Source organism: Phyllostomus hastatus, unplaced genomic scaffold (assembly GCF_019186645.2).
Source record: "Phyllostomus hastatus isolate PE091 unplaced genomic scaffold, TTU_PhHast_1.1 phas_contig_86, whole genome shotgun sequence".
NCBI classification, from domain to species: Eukaryota; Metazoa; Chordata; class Mammalia; order Chiroptera; family Phyllostomidae; genus Phyllostomus; species Phyllostomus hastatus.
Window position 1 is genome coordinate 96,001,903 of NW_025333977.1, and position 20,687 is coordinate 96,022,589.

At 48.0% G+C, this 20,687-nt stretch overlaps 1 protein-coding gene across 2 annotated transcripts in view; it reads right to left on the reverse strand.

Moving 5' to 3' along the window:
- The window catches only part of NUP210 (nucleoporin 210), a 115,387-nt gene that overhangs the window by 68,848 nt on the left and 25,852 nt on the right, over positions 1 to 20,687 (reverse strand). For both annotated transcript variants that reach the window (XM_045851397.1, XM_045851396.1), the window contains exons 4-12: positions 18,175 to 18,271; positions 15,308 to 15,458; positions 13,423 to 13,555; positions 8,113 to 8,271; positions 7,503 to 7,571; positions 4,849 to 4,955; positions 4,033 to 4,173; positions 3,038 to 3,175; positions 1,923 to 2,078 (exon numbers count right to left, since the gene is read on the reverse strand). In XM_045851397.1, coding sequence (XP_045707353.1) covers positions 1,923 to 2,078; positions 3,038 to 3,175; positions 4,033 to 4,173; positions 4,849 to 4,955; positions 7,503 to 7,571; positions 8,113 to 8,271; positions 13,423 to 13,555; positions 15,308 to 15,458; positions 18,175 to 18,271 — 1,151 coding nt within the window. The remainder of the gene's footprint in view (positions 1 to 1,922; positions 2,079 to 3,037; positions 3,176 to 4,032; positions 4,174 to 4,848; positions 4,956 to 7,502; positions 7,572 to 8,112; positions 8,272 to 13,422; positions 13,556 to 15,307; positions 15,459 to 18,174; positions 18,272 to 20,687) is intronic.

Consider the following 20,687-nt stretch of genomic DNA (forward strand, 5'->3'; position numbering starts at 1 on the left):
CTTACTGGACTTCCTGGAAACCTATTTCCTTTGCCAGATTGGGGACATTCTCCTTAATTATTTGTTCAAATAAGTTTTCAATTTCTTGCTCTTCCTCTTCTCCTTCTGGCACCCCTATGATTCAGATGTTGGAATGTTTAAAGTTATCTCAGAGGTTCCTAAGCCTCTCCTCATTTTTATGAATTCTTATTTCTTCATTCTGTTCTGATTGAATGTTTATTTCTTCCTTCTGCTCCAGATTCTTCATTTGAGTCCTGGTTTCCTTCCCTTCACTGTTGGTTCCCTGTATATTTTTCTTTATTTCACTTTGCATAGCCTTCACTTTTTCCTCTATTTTGCAATCACACTCAACCATTTCTGTGAGCATCCTGATTACCAGTGTTTTGAACTCTTCATCTGAAAGGTTGGCTATCTCTTTATTACTTAGTTCTGTTTCTGGAGTTTTCATCAGTTCTTTCATTTGAGCTGCATTTCTTTGTCTCAGTGCACCTGTTACATTGTAAGCAGCAGAGCCTTAGGTATTCACCAGGGTGGGGCAACCCAGGTCACTCACTGTGTAGTAGCACTGTGTGTCAGGCAGGGGTCACAGAGGGAACAGTGCTGCTAACCCACAAGCCAGTTGGGCCCTTCTGGTGCTGATTCCTCAGTGGGTGGGTTTGTGTATGTTCTAGGATCCTGTGGGTATCTCCAATGAACACTCTTGTGAGGCTGGGAGTTTCTCCCATTACCACAACCCCTACAGATTTTTACAGCCAGAGATTTTGAGGCTTTTTTTGCCCCGCACCAGAACCCTGGGTTGTGTGATCTGTCTCACTCCCCAGTTGTTCCTCCTGGTTTATCCACATGCAAATGTGGTACTGCCTGGTCCTCTAGCCACTGCCTTGCCTGTCCCATGGGCCTGGAGAACACTATGGTAAGTGAAATAAGCCAGTTGGAAAAAGACAATTACCATGTGATTTCACTGGTATGTGGGATCTAATGAACAAAATGAAGTAATAAGTAAAATAGAGACAGACTCATAGATGGAGAGCAGACTACAGTGCTGGGTGGTGGTGATAGAGGGATCGAGCAAACAAGAAAAAAAGAGGAAGAACTCACAGACATGGACAACAGTGTGGTGGGTGGGGGACGTTGGGGAGCATAGAGGTAGAAAAGGGTATGGGGAGGATAAATGGTAATGAAAAAAATACAGTTAAAAGAAAACCTATCGTCAATATCCCGAATCATGTAAGAGAAGGTCAGGATTAGACACACAATGTATGGACCTTCGATTTCTGCCCTTAATGATGTAATAAAAGGGACTGTGGTCAGGGTCAGGCAGTAAGGAAGGAGGAGGGGTCAGGAAGCCACCAGGCTCAGCTGCAGATGACCACTCCCACATGTGGCCTTTGCTCAGTAAGTTGATCCCACATCACCTGGGGTCATAAGCCAGGTGTCGAGCCCTAGTGCAGGGAAGTCCTCACTGTATCTGAACAAGAGTCAGATGAAAGGAATTGGAGCTGAGCCCCTTGGAGTCTTGGGCCTTCCCTTCAATGTGAATTTACAACTCCACTTTCAGTGACCCTTTCCATTTGGAGAATCATGTCTTTGAGGTCTGGCAAATTTCCTAGAACAACTCTTTAGATTAGCTCATGTCTTCCATGTTTTCTGGGATCCATTCCAGAAACTCCAGCTGTGTTGACCCTGGCCCTCCTGGTTTCATCCCCTGCCTGGTGTGGGATGTCATTTCCATCACCCTGATATGGCTGTGAGCTCCTCACGGGCAGGGCTGGGGAGCGACCCACCACCGCCTTGCCTGTTGCCAACACCAAGTAGAAGACAAACAAGGACCAAAGGGTGGTTTTGAATTAAACCTGAGGGCTGGTTAAGAAGGAGGTAGCTAGACATCACCCCCTGGGCTCATCTGACCCCTGAGGTCTCACCTTCATCTCCCCAAAATGCAGTGGGTTCTGAACATCATGCGCCTGGATCACACTGAATCCTGTGTCACTGCCTGTGGTCATCACACCCTTGACGGTGACTGTCGCAACCACGTGGTTTGACGAGGTCCAGCTGAAGTTCCCACTCCCACCGTGGGCCTAGGGAAAAAATCATTGTCTCATCAGCCCACCTGCCTGGTCTCTGTTTCACACACACACCCACTCACACTCATTCTCTCTCACCCACAGGTCAGCATCAAGCCAACATCTGGGTGGAGGCTGCCTCCACCCCTCGCTTTCTCTACCCCACCTTGTTTCTAGTCCTCACATTCTATGGACCTTGGGACTAACGTACACATACACACACATTCATGACAGTGGTCCAGAACCCCCGGCACCTCCCAGAGCTCAGGCTCAATAGAAAGACCCTTAGCCAAAGAGCCGGGTGTAGGATGCTGCTTCCCTGACCAGACAACACTCCCTTTCTGCACACACCCCTGCCCACCCTTAGTCATTTGCCCTGAAGTAAAGGACAGTCCTACAGCTTCCAAGAAAAGGACCATCACCCCAGAACCCAAGAGGGTCAGGAAGATGATATGGCTGGTAGTGGGGACCAGTAACCACACAGGATACCTGGTCACCACTGCCAGAGAAGTAGGGACTGACGGGGACCGTGTTCGCTACAAAGGCTTGAGCCACAAAGGAGTCAGCCCATGCTGACAAATGCCAGGGGGGCACATGAATATCAAAGACAAAGAACACGTGGTATAAGACAGGGTTGGAGACATTTTCTCTTGAATTTCAGAAGTTCCTCTAAGGATGTTTACACAGCTTTGGGAAAACAATTTTTTACAAAAACAGATGCATGTGGAAGTTACGCCTGTATTCCAGGTTTTCTTTTCCTTGCTTTATTTTCTGTTTTTCAGGTTTTTTTCTGATTATTAAAATACATTACTATGATAGAAACCTCAGAAAATATAGAAAGCATAAAGACTCTCTGGTTTTAAATTCTCTCCAGTCCCTAGAAGGTAATATTAGAAGAAAGAAAAGGGCCAAAAAGTCCTAATCCCATGGAAACACCTGAAGGAGTGCAGCCAGACATGGGGGCTCCCACTTACCTTGATCATGTACTGATAGGCACCTGTCTTTGGTTGCCATGGAAACGTCAAGATGCTGGGATAGAGGGTGATGGGGATGTGAATTTCCACCTCCTGCTGGTTCCACACAGGCACTTGTAACATGTGGACTCCTCCATCCTACAAGAGGGTGAGGAGGCTCCACATCACCATGACAACCAAGTTGTCAGCAGTTTTCCCAGTCAAGCAAACCCCTGCCCTTCCCTGGGGATCAGCCACAAAGGTAGATTTTGTGGTTATAGGGAGTGGGAAGGAAGACGACACATAACCTGCAGTCTCTCTGTCTCCATGGAGATGGCTTTCCAAGTCAACATGCTTGACTTCATCCTCAGGGATCCCCTAACACGATGGATGTGCACATCCCCACTTTATGATGGAAAACTGAGGTGTGGGATGCTAAAGCAACTCATCCAAAGCCTCCAGAGCTACAGTGCAGACTTTGGTAGGAATCACAGTGTAGTTTACAGGCCACTGCTTTCTGCTGCCTCTTATAGGTAGGTCAGTGCAGGGTAGGAAAATGAGAACACCCATGCCAATGTTCTAATCAGTTAAGAACTGCTCCCACCTAAAACTGACTGGCTTTCTAAATACAGGGGAAAATTAAAAGATTTTGAAGGGCCCACAGCCAAAACAGCCAAAGGGATGCTGGTGGCTCTTGGCTGGTGCATAGCTGGACACAGAGGGCCCAACACTGTTCCCCAGCAAGCATTCCAGCCCCCATTCCAGAAGGTGTAAACTCACCTTTACAGGGGTTGGCAGAAGAGGGTCTCTGGCCTGGTGTGGGGACAAGTGACAGAAACAGCCCAAAGCCTGCCCCCCCACCCCTGGATATCCTCTGTAAGCCCAGAGAAAGAGGACCCTCAGAGCACCTGTAAGAGCAACACACAGGCCGAGGTTGGGACTCCAACTTCCCAGGGCTCATATGCAGCCGGGTTGACATTCTATCTGTGGGGTGGATAAGGGAGATGCCAACTTGCCTGGTCCACCACGGAAGTGAGGGCTGCCTCGAGAGTTGTTTGGCCTCTCTTTATTGCCCTGACATGATGGAACGACCCGTTCTGGGAAGAAGAGAGCACCTCGAAGAACTCAGAGGGAAGCACCGTTTCAATGCGGATGTTCTGGAAGGTGAGGCAGAATGGGTGAGAGGTACTTCTCAGACAGCCCAAGAAAGTCAGAATGCAGGACAGAAGCAATGTGACCAGAAAGCAGAAGTTAGGCCAGGCCAGGGTCCCTCTGAGGCTCGCAGGCCTCCAAAGGCCAGCAGATAAGCTGGATGAAGCTCTGGAACTGAGCCCTGACCACTCTGGCTTTTGACCCCTCCCGGGCTCCCGTCCCTGCAGCCCCGATGGTCCTGTACTCCTGTGGTAGTTATCTGTGTGGCACTCATGGTAGATCAGAGACTACGGTCAGCTTTCTTAGGCCCTGAGGTCCCAACAAGGAAACCACCAAATACAATAAGAGACATCAAAATTCCTTACAGCTCATTACAGTTGGCAGACACCACTTCGCCATCACCGTGTCCTTGAAACCTGCTGCTTACAGCTTCCTCTCCCTGCCCCAGCCTTGTAGGGAGCGGGCCTGTGGTGTGTAGATACACAGGTCTACTGGGTCTTGACATGTCTCAGGGATCCCATAACAGTGCCTCCTCTGGACCCGCAGCCCCACTAGGAAGTTCCTGAAATCAGCCTGCCTGCATGGGGACCCCTGTCCCTTTGGGGGCACCTCACTGAGCAGCTATTCCAGGAGACACATTCAACCTCGCCACCCCACCAGGACCCTAGGCAGGCACTCACATCTGATGGGTAGACCTTGTTCCCAGATTTGTCGAGCACTTCAATGGTAATTTCATACAGGCGTCCAGTCTCAAGCACCCACCTGTCACCAGGGTGTACTGTGAACCCTATAAAATAGGCAAGTGGCAGTGCCTGACAACTCAGGCCACAGGGGGATACAGGTAAGGAACAGGATGGTGCCAAGTACCATCAGCATGAGAGCTCCACACTGTTTACCTGAAGGCCCCACAACGACCTATCTGGAAGGGCTCAGACCACTTACCTGAAGAGACATAAAACTGTTCAACTTAAAGATACTCATAACCACTCACCTGAAAGACCCACTGTAACCTGGAGGGCCCCAAAACCACTACCAAGAAGTGCTGATACCACTCAACTAGAAAGACCTGTAACTGCTCACCAGAAGGGCCCCATAATTGTTCACCTACAGTCCACAACTGCTCACCTGTGTTTCTCCATGGAAAAAGACCAGCTGTTAATTGACTGTGAGATCTAATGCGGGCCATCAGCGCTGAACCCTAAAAACCTGAGCTGATCTCCAAGCTTCCCTAGAACTAAACATTAACAATCCCATGTTGACTGCTCAAGACTGAAACTTGATTCTGTCTATAGCAGGTCTCTGCTCAAAATCCATACCAGTGTATATTCTGAACACACAGTAGGCCTACTCTGGATCCATGTGAGTCTACACTCTGATTCCAAAGTGGGTCTATGCTTTGAATCCAGGGTGGGTCAATGTTCTAAATCCGTAGTGAATCTATGCTCCGAATCCATAGTAAGTCTACGCCCTGAATCTACAGAGGTTCTATCCTATAAACCACAATGCATCTATGCTCAGAATCCATAGTGGGTCTACACTCTGAACCCACAGTAGGTCTAAGTCCTGAATACAGAGAGGGTCTGCTCTATCTAAGAATCACAATGAATCTATGCTCTGAATATAGAGTAAGACTATGCTCTGAATCCATAGTAGGTATACGTTCTGAGTCTACAATGAGAATACACTGTCATTCCACAGTAGGTCTACACTCTGAATCCACAGTGAGGCTAAGCTGAATGCATATAGGGTTACACTCTCACTCCACAGTGACTACACTCTAATTCACAGAAAATCTACACTCTGAATCCACAATAAACCTAAGCACCAGTCCACAGTGAGGCTACACTCTGAATCCACAGTAGGTCTGTACTCAGAATTCAGTGTTCCTATGCTCTGACTCCACAGTGAGTCTAAACTCTGAATCCACAGGGGGTCTAAGCCCTCAAACACAGTGAGGCTATGCTCTGAATCCACAGTAGGTCTATGCTGTAATCCACATTGGGTCTACCCTCTGAGATTACAGTAAGTTCACATTCTTAATCACTATGGGTCTATGCTCTAATCCACAGTAGGTCCATACTCTGAATACATAGTAAATGTACATTCTAAATTCACAGTGAATCTACACTTTAATCCACAGAAGGTCTACACTCTGAATGCACAGAGAAGCTATGCTCTGAACCCACACTGTGTCTACATTATGAATGCACAGTAGGTTTACGTGTGAGGCCTGGCACTGAGCACTCTCTCTGTGTGAGCCTGCACTACTTCCAGGCCTCTTGCTCTGTTCTCATAGGAGAAGCCACACCAGCTGCTTGCTGACCCCTGTGATATCATGTACTTTCTCACCTCCACATCATTACCCAAGTGGTTCCCTATGCCATGACGACATATCAGCAAAAGAGCAGCTTCCTACAAAAGACCTGCCTCAATTATAATCTACCTGAAGCCTTTCTCTGCACTCACATTTATTGACCCTTCCCACTATCCTGCCACCGCCTGCTGTGCTGGTCTCTCCCCACAACACCAAGCACCAAGGACCCTGTCTTGCTTCTCCTGGAACTCCAGTGGTCAGCAAAGGCCAAACAGATGGAAGGTACCAAAGACACATTTCTGAGTAAATGGAGCTCCTAAGACACACGGGGTCATCCTGCCTGCTGTCACCATATTGTCCAAAGAACAATCTGACATGGCAGCACACAGGAGGACCTTGGGGTTTGCTGCATATCAAATGTTGTCTTTTCTGAATCACATTGCTGCACTGAACAGGTGAGTAAACTCAGACCAACAGAAGCATGGCATCAGTGACACAGGGTGTGTTCCAGACATCTCTCAGGTGGTCATCTGTTATTGCAGCTCCCAGGCACTGACTGTGCCCCTCTAGGTCCTCCATGGCTGTGGGTTCCTCCCCTCTCCTCTCAGACAAATGCCTCCCCTTCCTCCCCGAGGAGACATCTACCAACTGTTATGTTACCTTAGGGGCCCCCCTAACTGAGCAGGCCCCTACCACCAAACATCCATGGCCATGTTCAGGTCTGGACAGAGTGCTGGTATAAAAGCAGGAGACAAAGCCCTTTCCCATTCTACTCATCTCTCTCCCTGGCCACCTGCCATCTGGTCCTGTCTAGCCTCTGATTGTTTCTGGGTTCTGACAGGGGAAGGAATGGGGAGCAGCCCTGGCAAGGGCAGGTGAGTGTTGATGGCCCTGGGCCTCCCAGCTGGTAGAGCTGGCCAGAGTGTAGCATTTTCTGGGGGGAACCATTACTTGTACTTTACTTCTAACTCACATAATCAAACAAAAGCAGCACAGAGGACCCGGAATGCCCACACTCACCCAGGTATCCCGGTTCCACCACATAGACCGTGCTATTAGGTAACCTGGAAGCACCCTGCATAAGAATACCTGAATTCTTCATTAAGGAACAAAACACAAATAGTAAATAAACCAGCTGTCAGACTTCTTCATGGCTATGATGGTATATCAATACATCACATGGGTGGAGGAGGGGAGGAAGACTCCTTGCCTGATGTCAAGTGGAACAGAGGTGTCTCCAGAATTAGAGCTACCTTGTGTTTCCTATACTAGCAAAGGGGGAGGGATTCTCTACAAAGGACACTGGAGGCCACACAAACATGACTGAGACAATGAGATAAGCCATATGCCATGTGGAAACAGCCTCAGTCAGGCCCTCAGGTGAGACCACAAGTGCCACAGGTTCCAGAGGCAGGGTAAGATTGCCTGCCCACCACTACCTCCCATCCCTGCAGCCTCTTCAGTGAGTCACCTAGAGAGGTGAGCAACCTTTCAGATTTTCAGACCTGGAGGAGAAATGGCTATTTTGAGCCTAGCCCAGCTTCCAGGAGAAAAATGATTGGACTTCCAAACAGCAGATCTGCACACAGAACATGCATATGGAGTGTACACTGGCCTGAGAAAAGGATATTCCTATGTCCGAGGACCAGGTTGCTCTGTCCCAGCTGCACAGCGGTGACCGTTGATGTGTCCTGAGCCAAGACAGCCACAGGCCGGCTTGGGTCTCCAGCATGGCCCTGGATGTTGTTCTGAAGCTGCAGCTGGTACTGATCTGAAGGCATTGAGAGTTCTGGCCACCCGAATCCCAGACAGCCAAGTGGGAAAGAGAGAGAAGATGGAAACATTAGGAGCCAGTGTGTCAACTGCTCCCGAATCACTGCTACCGGTATAGCTGTATGATGTTTTTTGCATTTAATTTTTTTCAACACTTTAAATTTTAACATTATTTCCACACCTGTGGATAAAGCTGACACTCTCCATTAATTTTCACAGGCAATCAGTTTTTTTGTGACTCCCGTATGCTGCCTTTTAAAATTAAGTACAGCCTTGGACTCGAATTACTGCCTGCTTGTAGAATACATTCTATATCAACATTATACCCTTTTGTACTCATAGTAGAAGTAAATTCTGCCTCCACACTGAGGGGTCCAGAATGGGGCTCTCTGGGTCTGGGAAACCTCTAGGAGTTTCCAAAAAATCTGCTGGTCCATGATGTGCCACATGGTTTTGTGAGCTGAGTCTAGAATATGCAAAGAATCTTCTCTGTTGCTATCCTGAGCATCCATCAATGCTTCCCTGCTCTGTGTCATGTTGCGAAAGTGGGCTCGCTCAACTGGGGCCAGGATGAAAAATAACAGGCTGACAGAATCTACCCCCTCCACCAATCTCCCACACCCTGTAGGTCAAGACTACAATATAAGTGGCTGCCGCGGACCAGCAGATCAAGATGTGGCTGAACTGTGCTAATGTTCTATGTGCACATCACTCCATTTTGTCCCCCAGCAACCCTTGAAACATCAGGTACTCCTGATGTCCACATCTTGGAGATGAGAGAACTGTGGGAATGAGGATGAGAAGCTTGTGAGTGGTACCAGAGTGGGTGAATAGCAGAGCTGGGATTCAAACCAAAGAGAGCTTGACCACTGACACACCCTCTCCCCAGCCAGTTCACCGTCACATAACCCAGTCACCAAGCCCACAGGTGTGGCCCCATTCCAGCCCTCCAGCAAGAACCACTGACAACTTCCCTGCTCACCATGGGAGGAGTTTCAGCTGGAGCAACCTTCAGAATTCTCAGGGATTCTGAGGAGAATTCCAAAAGGGAGGCAACATGCCCATTTCCTGTCTTAGGGCACCTTTTCTGTGTTCTAATTAGTCTCCAAGAACCTGCCCCGGAGCAGAGTGTTCTCAATGTGCGGTCCCTGGACCAGCAGCATCACCTGGACTGCACATAACTGGCCTGACCCAGGTCTGCTGACTCCAAACCAGGGTGTGGGCCATGTGTGAACAGGCCCTCCAGGTGATTCTCATGAACACTAGGATTGAGAATCATTTCCTTGTCTCTCACTGCGGGGAGTCCAGCCAAGCTGGGTTGTGATTCTTGTAGATCATGTACCCAGTGTTTAAAGTATGGCAGCAGTGAGTCAAGGATACATGTCATAATAAAATAATGCCACTGCTCAGTTAAGCAGCATTACTTTATGCTGCTTTATGAAGCACTAGCCTCCTCCCTTGTTTAAAGTTCTCTAAATGAATAAGGCCCTGTTAGTAAATGAATATACTGACTCTTGAAGGATCTTGCAAAATTCAAATGTAACCACACAGGTGGGGCAAACGTAGGTTTACAGCTATGAGTATGTGGAACACAGAGTTTGTTCCCATATTATTATTTATTAATTATTGTATTATTTGCATACCAACAATTGTAAACCTACCCTGTCTATACAAAACACTAAAATAATGAAAATGAGGAGCTTCTTTGGATCCTTAAATACCTCTTGTAACACAGAACACACTACTTTTCAAAGGCACTGAATATGGAAGGCTTTGCAGATAGATGTTCAGGGTCACTGCCCACAGACAGGGGAAGACTGCTCCTGGGGTCCCAGACCAGCCGTCTGCAGAGAGTAGATGACCATCCCCAAGGCTGCCCTTATGCTCTTCTTGGAGACATGGTCTCTGACCCTTCTTGACCCTGGCTGACTCCCCAGATGTGCTTCTAACTGTCAAGAGTCTCCTGACCCCCCATGTCACAGAGTCCAGGGATGACCAAGCAGCTCCTGGGGTAGTGGGCCTGAGCCCAGGATGGCAGAGAGCTCATTCCGCTGTCTCTGACGCCAGCCCCTGCTCATGCAGCCCAGTGTGCTTTAGTTCTGAGCAGCCATGGTTCAAAAATATATTAGGTTCCAAGTCCCTTCCACATTTGGGTCTTTGACACAGGACCCCAGCACACATCTAACCATGCAGTTGGTTTTCCAAACCTCAGCACATTTTATGTCAGTAATTTCCACCATTCCAATCGCTCAGGTTCTTTTCAGATACAAATTCCTTCAGCCAGCATGTCCTTCCCACTTCTGTTCTAATAATTTGGTTTTACTGTGCCTGCCATGTCTGCAAGTCATCCAAATGCCAACAGGACTGAAAACTGAGGACAGAGACCTGTGGCCCCCACCCGAAACATTGTCCTATAAGCAACACAGATAGGCCTCTACAAGCACCAAGAACCCCTCTCCTTCCTCACTGTGGTTCCCTACTTGTGGAGATGTTTACAGGGTCCTCACTGGACTGACCGCTTTCCTCCCGCACTGGGCTGTGCATGCTGGGAGGGCAGGGATCTGGGCAACCCTGCTGGCCACTGCACACTCAGCCTCAGCAAAGCACTGGCACAGAGTAGGTGCTCAGTAAAAGGACTGACAAGAAAGCAAGCAGCCACATAAAGGAAGGGAAATATGGAGGAAAAAAAGAAAAATTACATTTTAAGAAACTGAAATAAAAAAATCATAAAAAATTAATGTGGACTTATAATTATTTGCATGTTAATAGGTCCATGTAACTGTCCTCTAGCCTATAATTTCCCTCTGCAGGATGCTGTGTAAGGCAGGTCCTTGCTGAAATTCATGTCCTCTCTAATGATACTGTTCCCCTGACTTTCCTGGCTAGTAAGCATGTTAAAAATGACAATGATATAAGTTATATCTCAATGGAAAGAAACCCAATCCATCTTTAAAAACACTGGACAGTGAATTTCCATTTGTATTGCTTGTTCATGTGGACATTTGCTGGCTCAGTTCTCCCAAATCATCCTTCTGGAATGCACTCAAGCCCCAGGCCTGCCAGTACTTCCACGACACAGTTTGTTTTTAGAGGAATTTTCCATCTCATTAACCCACTGACGAAAGGGAGGCAACCTGCCCGTCTGCTGTCAGGGATCTTTTACATGCTCTAATTCTTTGACTTGTGTGTCAGGTCAGTGACCAAACCCACAACTTTTCTTGATACCTTGGGATGTTTTTCCTCTGGGCCATGATACATGAATTATAACCCTGAATTAATATAGGGTTAGCTCCTAAGAGTCTTTATTAAATCACTGCCATTTAACCATGCTGGTTCTGCCCTCTCCAGCTGGGGCACTGGTCTCAGCCCTTGTCCAGCCCACGCAGAGGGGCCATCCCCACATCGCCCCTGGGAGAACTGAGAAGCCCTGTGTCACCCTTAGCAGTTCTCATTTTCCTTTGGGAGGACAGGGCCATGTGATCCCGCAGGAGTAATTAAGGCCAAGGAGCCTGACAGCTGTGACCCTCAGAGGTTCTATGCCTGTTTTCTCGTCTATAAAATGAGGCACTCCTCACAGAGTTAATAAAACCCACCTCACAGAACTGCTGGGTCACAACGTGAAAGGCACAGCACTTAGAAAATGCTTAGTCATAGTCAGATGTTTCTGCTAGTGACTGGGCTTTCCATACCGTCTTCTTCATGTTGCAATGCCACTTCTTGTCAGTGTTCAAGTATAAGCTCATATTTCCATTTTCAAGGAGTCTCTGTTGGTGCCCCGGGGCACTGGGACCAGAGGCCCAAGAACTCCACCTCTGACTGCCTTCCCTTCTAAAGTCTCAGAAAGCCAAGGCCAGGACTGTCCCTGTGTGTTTAAGATCTGCTTCCCTAAGGTCTGGGGTAAACATGGGCTCTGGCCAGGACTGCCAGCGAGCTTCCTGTGCATCCTGCTTTAACACGTCCTCGTTGTTTCCACCTGGACACATGGCAGAAGAGCTGGATGCTGCCTGCCCAGCATATGTGGACACTCAGGAGCCACCAGCCCGAGGCCCTCCAACTCACACACACACATCGGCGAGAACCAGGCCCAGAGGCAAGAAGGCCCACTTTTGCCTCCTGTGGCCTTCTGAGGGACAAAAGGCTCTTCCACACAGTCATGATTGACCACACTACTCCTGACAGTGAAGGGGGCATCTCTTCAACCAAGCTGACTGAAAGCTGAGGCATCTACAGATTCTTAAACAATACCTTGTCCCACAGGCATCCAATCTGGCCTTCAGACTGAAGGACCCGAGTGCAACACTCATGTTCCAGAAACCCTTGATGCCCTGTGCTCTGACCATGAAATGTATAAAGGTTAAACAAAACAATAATAATAATAATTCTTATTAGGATTGGTGCTGCATTAAGAACACTCACCATATGAAATGTGTCACATGTACACAGACAGCACTTCAGAATTTCCGGAACAAATCCACATCCATTAATTCAATTTGTCCTCCCAGCACAAGCAGAAAGGCCTCAAGAGTTCTGATGCAGACACTGAGCCCCCAAAGGGGGGCAAGGCTTGCAAAGACTGCCCCGCAGTCAGTGGTTAATCAAGGGTAAAACCCAGTCTGATGTGAAGCCCATGGCTCCTGGAATTCTTACAACAATGGCATATATACCCAAAAAGATTGAAAGCAGGGTCTCAAATTGATATTTGCATATCCATATTCACAGCAGCATTATTCATAGCTAAGAGGTAGAAACAACCCAGGCATCTATCCATGGATGAAGAGATAAACAAAATATGGTGTGTCCGTACAACGGAGTGTTACTCAGCCTTAAAAAGAAAAGAAATCCTCCACATGCTACCATGTGGAGGTACCTACAGGGCATTGTACTACATGAAATAAGCCTGTCACACAATGACAATCACTGTATGATCGCACTTATTTGAAATACTACAGAAGTCATTTCACAGGGAAGGAATGTAGAATGGTGGCTACAGGGGTGGGGGAGGAGGATGGCAGCTTCAGTTCCACCAGATGAGAAGTGTTCTGAAGACGGATGGTGGTGACGGCTGCACAACAGTGTGAACATACCCGCTGCCTCTGAACTGCACACTTACAAAATGGTTAAGTGGTAAGTGCCATATGATGATGTCATACCTAACTCAGTGACTCACCTGTAATCTTCCCTTGCCTGATCTTCTGCACCTTGTAGCGAATGGAGGTTCCCACCATCAGGTAAACATCATAAGCTGGGTTCAGAAGGATGTTCTCCAAAATCAGCAGCCTGACCTCTGCAGGGTGGACATTCTTGGCATAAAGAAAAGCACAGAAAAAGTGAGGAGGGGTGGAGGAACAGGAATGGGAGTGTGGGCAAGGGAAAGGGAATCATTAGAACTTTTTACTATGTTCATGTGGGGACAGGACATTTAGGGGTAAAAACACAAGGCAACACCTTCAGACCCCAAAGCCCCAGGGTAGCCATGCATGTATGGCAGGCATGCATCCACTGGTCACTTTAAGTGTGTTATAGGTCAGTTGACAATAATAATTAAACAGAAAAATGAGCCAGGAGTGATATCCATGAATACTGTGGTCACCAGGGGCTCAGGGGGTCTCCCCAAAGAAGTCCTAAAGGCCAGCAAGGTTGGGAAACCTCAGGCAAACCTGGAAAGTGAGAGGTGTGTGTCCCTGTGACCACCAGTCCCTGCTTCCTGGCCCCTCCCTGCCCACCTCTCATCTCTCCCTCTGCACTGAGACCTCCTCATCAGAGACCTGAAGTGGGGGAAAGACTGCCTGTACAGACTCCAGTGCACCTTCATCACCAGGTTCTGCAGAGCCTGCTCCTTTTACTGCCATCAAACTGCTCCACTGCTCTGCAAGCTGGAGAAAACTGATAACGAAGCAAATGATCCCCGTCCACAGACATGCAGACCCACTTTCTCTGGTGGGGTGTGGCCGATGACCACCCAGTGGATACTGACCAGCTCTGCATCTATTCATAAGTTATTTGGGTTCTCCTTTGACCTGGTTGTAACATCTTACAGGTTTCCTGGCTTAACAATAAGTTAAATAATATCTTTAACTCACTAAAAAAGAAAAAAAAACACAGAGCCCCTATGTTGGGCCAGGCTCTATGGTTAGCACTTTCCAGCAAGGCAGGCAAGAAGGCCATGGCCCCTGTCCAGCCCTTCACCCCGCTCAGGGGCCCAGAATCCCAAGAAGCAAACTGTCTCCACATACTAACTCCAGAGGGCTGTAGGGTCAGCCCTGAGACATGGCACCTCCCGTGTTTCCAAAACTCTCTGGGACTCCCAAACTACTGGCTAATCCACCAAAGAGACGGAATCAGGAAGTTTCTCTCATCTGACAGTTTACAAATTAAACAGCACATAACGTACCACAACCTTCCTGCCTGTGTTCCAGGAATCAGGCAAACAAAAGGAAGAGCTCAGGTTTGCAGTTCAAAAGAAGGCATGGTCAGGGTGGACATCTGGCCACAAGAACCAGAAAAGAACCAGGACAGTGACTAAACCCATTCTTTTCCTCTGCTGTAACCCTCTCAAAACAGGGCATTGATGGGGAAGTAGATGCTGGTGATATCAGGTTGACACTGGGGGTGAAGGGAGGCTGAGGAGCACCAGCCCCCGACAAATGGGACCCCCTGTATTAGGGCCAATGCTGGGAGCAGGAAGAGACAGCATGGAGGGCACCTCAGGATTGTTCACAGAGCCCCAGATGTGTGATGTGTCCCTATACTGGGACAGTGGAGTAGTTGTTGGAAATAACTCAGTGAAAATCCCACTGCTCCTGAACCTCCCTCAAAACTAAGAATAGAACAAATGCTTTGTGACTGTAGATGGTACACTCAGGTGCCCCAATCACCTTACTAAGCTATGGCCCCAAAAAACAAAACCGAACAAACGAAAACAAGCAATCACACCCTGAAGTCCCCCTTTCATGAATAGTGAAACTTTCTCAGTAGGGGACCTCATTTACACTATTTAATGTGTGCATGGTTCCACCCAGGAAGCCCGGCATCCCCCAGGACCCAGGGCCTACCTTGTACACAGCCTCCTGGATGCGCGCCTTGAGCTTAGAGCTCCCAGTCTTCATCCCTGACACCAGGATGGTGTCCCCCTGCTTGGCCGCCTTCTCCATCTCCGATATGTAGGAAGGAGGTATGTACGTAGACTCTGAGAATGGGAGGATTCTGGAAGAGCACATGTCATCAGACCTGATGTGTGGGACTAAGAACAAAAGAACCTAGCATATTCATTATCTATCAGGACCTCCAGGTGGGTGCCAGACGCTGAAATAACTGGTGTTGCCCCAGTTGGTGCTGCTTAGAAATGTGTCCCCGAAACTTCCTACATGAGAACTGCCAACATCCTTGTGAAAGTGCAGATTCTTGGCCTCTGATCCAGGCCTTTATTTGCATGGAGCCTGGCAGCCTGCATTTTATCAAAATCTATACATGATTATGACAAATGCTGAAATTTCAGAATCAGGAACTTAGAAATGTTTTACTCTTATAGATGTGAAAGATGAGGCCCATGGAAACTAAGAAATAGGCCCCAGACTACCGACTCAGCTGGGGTGGTGTCAAAAATGCCCCCCAGGCTCCCCAGGGCCACCTGCCACGTTCCAGCCCACCCCTGGGCTGGCTCCTGCCTCTGGGGAATGAGTCTCAATGACCAACCTCCAAGCACCTGGGCAAGGGAACCACATCACATCTTATTCTTCCTGGGCATAGGCAGTGGGGAGAAGCCCCAGGCAGGGAGAGAAATCGAGATGTGTGAGGCCTTTCAAGAGTGTGAGTTGGCAAGCACAGCTAGTTTGAGGGACCCTTTTGAAACAGTTTCTTACTTGCAGCCTATGATTTACAAATTACAAGAGCCATCCACTAGACATGCTTTCATTCTCCCCAAGGTCTGTTGGGTATTGTATTGCACAATGGTTTATCTCCTTTTCCTATCTTTCTAGTTGTCATATGCTAAGTTTAATGAAAATCCAATGCACCTGGGATTTGTGTTGACAGCTGGCTCAGATTCAGAGTGAGTGGAAGCTCAGGGGCCTGTCATGGCAGGAAGCGGGCCTGGTGGTGCAGAAAGGGGCAGGGAACCAGCATCCCCTGAATATCTAGTGTGTTTCAGACCCAGAAAGGGCTCTGAACACAGTCCATGTGCTGACCACATGGCCACCCTGAGGAAACACAACAATTACTTTTGTGGTAGAAGAGGAAGCTGATGCTCAGATGGGTTACATTTCTTGACTAGGGCCACAGGCAGGAAGGGATGAGGCCTGGACTGGAATCCAGATCTCTTTGACAAAGCCCACGTTCCTGCCTTCATGAGACACCAGCAATTCCAGGGCTCTTCCAAGAAACACAGACAGAAGCCTGAGCCCCATAAAGAGCTCTGACCCAGGAGCGTGCCTCAGTGTGCACAGTGTCAGGACGTGAGGACGACTGCCAGGGAGATGCTGTGAGCCAAGCCTGGATGTTTCCTAGAGCCTTCGGCTGGACTTTTAAAAGTGTAAATTCCAGACTCATAACTCCCCACAAAATACTTACTAATTGCAAGGAGATAAGAAAGTGACTTTATAAAGAGGCTTCCTAGTAGATACCCTACCCAAGTGATGACAGTGATGGACCAACAAAATCACAGTAAGATGCAATTAGCATAGGGAATCTCACCTTTGTGATATTCCTCACAAAGATGCAAAGTTCGAATCTAACTGGGAGGAAACATCAGATAAAGCCAGAATGAGAGACCTTCTACAAAAATAACGACTATAATCTTCACAAGTGCCAAGGTTCCAAAAGTCAAAGCCCACGACATTGCTCTAGGCCGACAGCGACTGAGTGACAAAACAACATATGGGGACTCTGGGCTGGGGTTTGCCACAAAGGATTTTGACAACTATCCTGTGGAGATGCAGGAAAATGCTCTTCATGGTCATAAATACATATTAAAGTCATCAGGGTGACAGCACAACAGGCTGACAACCTGCTCTCAATGGCTTAGGGAACTCACCTTTTGCACTGTATTTGCAAAATGGCTGCAAAACTTTTACAAAATTTTCCTCCCCCTCAAAGGGACTATATTCTTTAAAAGCTTACTTGATAAAGCATGAGGCAATGCAGTATAACAGGGTTAGGTCTGTGCCCACACTGGCCCACAAACCTTGTGGCAGTGATGGATATTCTCCACACCTGCTCTGTCCACAAGACAACCACTACCACACAGTGAATGAGCTGAAAGTGCAGCTAATGCATCTCAGGGACTGAGCTCATTATTCTACCCCATTTAAATGCAAATAGCCAGGAGGGGGTGGCAGCTACCATACTGCAAAGTGAAGATTTATACAGGCCTGAGTTCAAGCCTAGCTCCATAGTTTACCAGTCTGAGACAAAAAGCTTAAAACTAGGCCTGCATGGCTGTTGGGAGGAGTGACTGAGTCTCAAGATGAGTCAGGAGTCCATCTATATCCTGTATCCCTTGTGCTGGGAATGCAGCCCCCTGCACCTGTGAAGGGCTGTCACTGCTGCAAGGTCCTCTTAGTCAGAAACTATCTCCCTATTTACTGGCCCCCTGATAGGAGGGCTGCCCTCTGGGACCACACACAACCCTTCTCCTGTACCCCATTACCTGGGACAAGTTTTCTCATCTGCAAAATACATTCCAGCCTCCTTGACAATTTCCCACAGAACATACCCAGTGGCCTGCAAAAGCACCAAAATTCCTGCACAACTGTGTGGGCAGAAACTTTTTTTCCTAACCCAGTCAGGGGAATGCTGGCCAGCACACTGGGAACCATCCTGGGTCCCACCCCTCGCTGGCAGTGATGATGATCAGGATGAAAGCCCCCGGCCCACTCAGAGTCCAGTGACATCCCCTTCCTTTCACAGGAGAGGCGTCTCTCACCGCAATGCATTGTGGGAGTCTGAAAACCGGCTGGCTTCCGTGTCCTTCATGATTGTCCAGTCAAAGACCAGTCCAGCCAGGGTGCTGAATGTGTTCCCTATGAGAGCAGATGGGGGAGGAAGGCAAAAATGCATGAGTTAAGTCCCTGGGGTCAAGAGAAGGGAAAGCACTTGGCATGATGGCAAAGGAGGCATCATGCCTCCATTTGGGAGGGGGAAAGTGAGGTTTAAAGGATCAGGGCCACACGTCCATAAGGGGATGAGCTGGGATGTGAACTCAGGCTTGTCTCAGACGAACACTCATGTCATTCCACTGTACCTCTGCCTTTGCTAACAGGTTCACTGTAGTGTGTAACACTATCACCTCTGGCACCTGTAAGCACTGTACAGTTTAGACAGCAGCTCCTGAGGCCTGATTCATTTATGCCTCCTACCACCTTCCCATGCAGAATCTCAGGTGAGGGGGCAGAATACCCAACCACCAGGCTTCCCATGACTATTCTTATCTCTTCACCTGGACACTGAGACTCCCAGGGTCCCAAGGTGGAGAAGACAGAAAGCCATGTGCAGCTGGCCTTGGCTCTGAAGTCATGGCTTGTGTCTGTGCACCTTCGGACAGGGAGTCAGAACAAGCAGAGCCCAGTGGATGACTGGGCAATGATTCTCAGAGGAACAGGGCTCTCAGTCAGTCTTAAACACTTAAACACTCTGTAAAGACATTCTTAGTGTAGCTATTAGCACCTATTATGTGGGGCAGACAGAGCCAGTGACCTTGCAGCCTCAGAGCCAAGTTAATATTGAGGAGGAAAACCCAGGGTCCAGTCTCCATAGGACACACCTTCCCTGTCCTGGTCCAGGGGGCAGCAGAAAAACATTAAGCAATTCAGTTGAACAAACACCTGCCAAATGCCTGCTGGTTCCAAAATCTAGTGTCGAACAGAAAATTCCAGAAGAATAGAGTCCCTGTTCTGCCCTCCAAGTGTTGTCTGTGCTTGACAACAGTGAGTAAATAATGGAGGGACAGATTTTTCCTTGGAAGTCAGGGAGAGGTCCCTGGAGAACAGAATGTCTGGAAGGAAATCCTCAAGGGAACCAGGACTTTTGAAAGCAGAAACAGCAAGGAATGGTGGAAGGTGTTCTGAGCAGAACACACAATATAAGGAAAGGAGAAGGGAAAAGGAGGGGGCATCTCTGCTGTATACGAGGTGTCTGTGGGCTGGAAAATACTATGAAAAATGTCAACTCAGTGCAGGCACTTTGCAGACAGCCTCAGGCCAAAAAGATGGACCTCAGTGCTGTGCAGGGACCCCATGCAGCAGGAAACAGGCAATGTGCCGTGGGGGACAAGAGCTCAGGCAACAAAGTCAGACATCCTGAGTTCCACCCCCTACTCTGCCACCTATGAGCTGTGTGACCTTGGGCAAGTTACTTAAGCTCTCTGGGCCTCAGCTTCCTTGTCTATGCAAGCAGCATTCTCCACTGGGAGTAAAGAATTGCACTTGTAGAGGGCCTGGCACAGTGCATAGCACACACAGGGTACCTAGCAATGCTTCTTGAGCCAGAAGCAGAGTCTTTTCTGACAAACACCCACCAATCTAGACAAGATGTATCCTCTCTGAGACTGCTACATCCTCAAAGATTACAAGAGTCAAATTCATCTTCACAATGGAGTCTGTACCCAATAAAAAGGACACAGGCTCAGGGAAAACAGAGAAGGAAAACATGGAGGTTCTAATCTAATGATTTTTGGGCAAGAATTATCAACTAGGAAGTGAGACACCCTCCCAGGGAATAATGAGGAAGGGAGTGAACCACCTGCTTACTGCAAAGGTGGGGCCTTAATTTGGGAGATTTATGAATGATCTAGTGTTTGTAAGTCAGCTGGTGAACCTAAATTTCCTATCCTTGAACTGTCCTCATGTGCCACTGAAACCTTAGGAGTGGGAAAGGCGACTGTCACAGGCCACTGGGCATCTGTCCTGCATGAGTAGGCCAGGAGCAACCACCTCCCCGCTCCTGACATTTCCACTAACGGCCTGAGGGAAAGGATGCATGGCCAGGAGAAAAATAAAAGTGACTTGAAAATGACTTAACTAGAACAAAAAAGATGAATAGTAACAAGTGTTGGTGAGGACGTGGAAACACTGGAAGCTTCATACACTGTTGATGAGAATGTAAAATAGTATAGCTGCTGTGGGAAAAAGTCTGGTGGTTTCTCAAAAAAAAAAAAATTAAACATAGACACTGCCCAATGGCCCAGCAATTCTACTCCTAGGACTGTACCCAAGAGGCATTTCCTAGGTATATCTCAAACGGGTGTCACACAAAGACTTGCACACGAATGTTCACAGCAGCACTATTCACAGTAGCCAAAAATATGAAACAACCCAAATGTCCATCAAAAGATAAATGAATAAACCAACTGGTCTGGCCACATAATGGAATATTCTTCAGCCATGAAAAAATGAAGTACTGACACATGCTCAGTAAAAGCCAGTAACAAAAGACCACGTA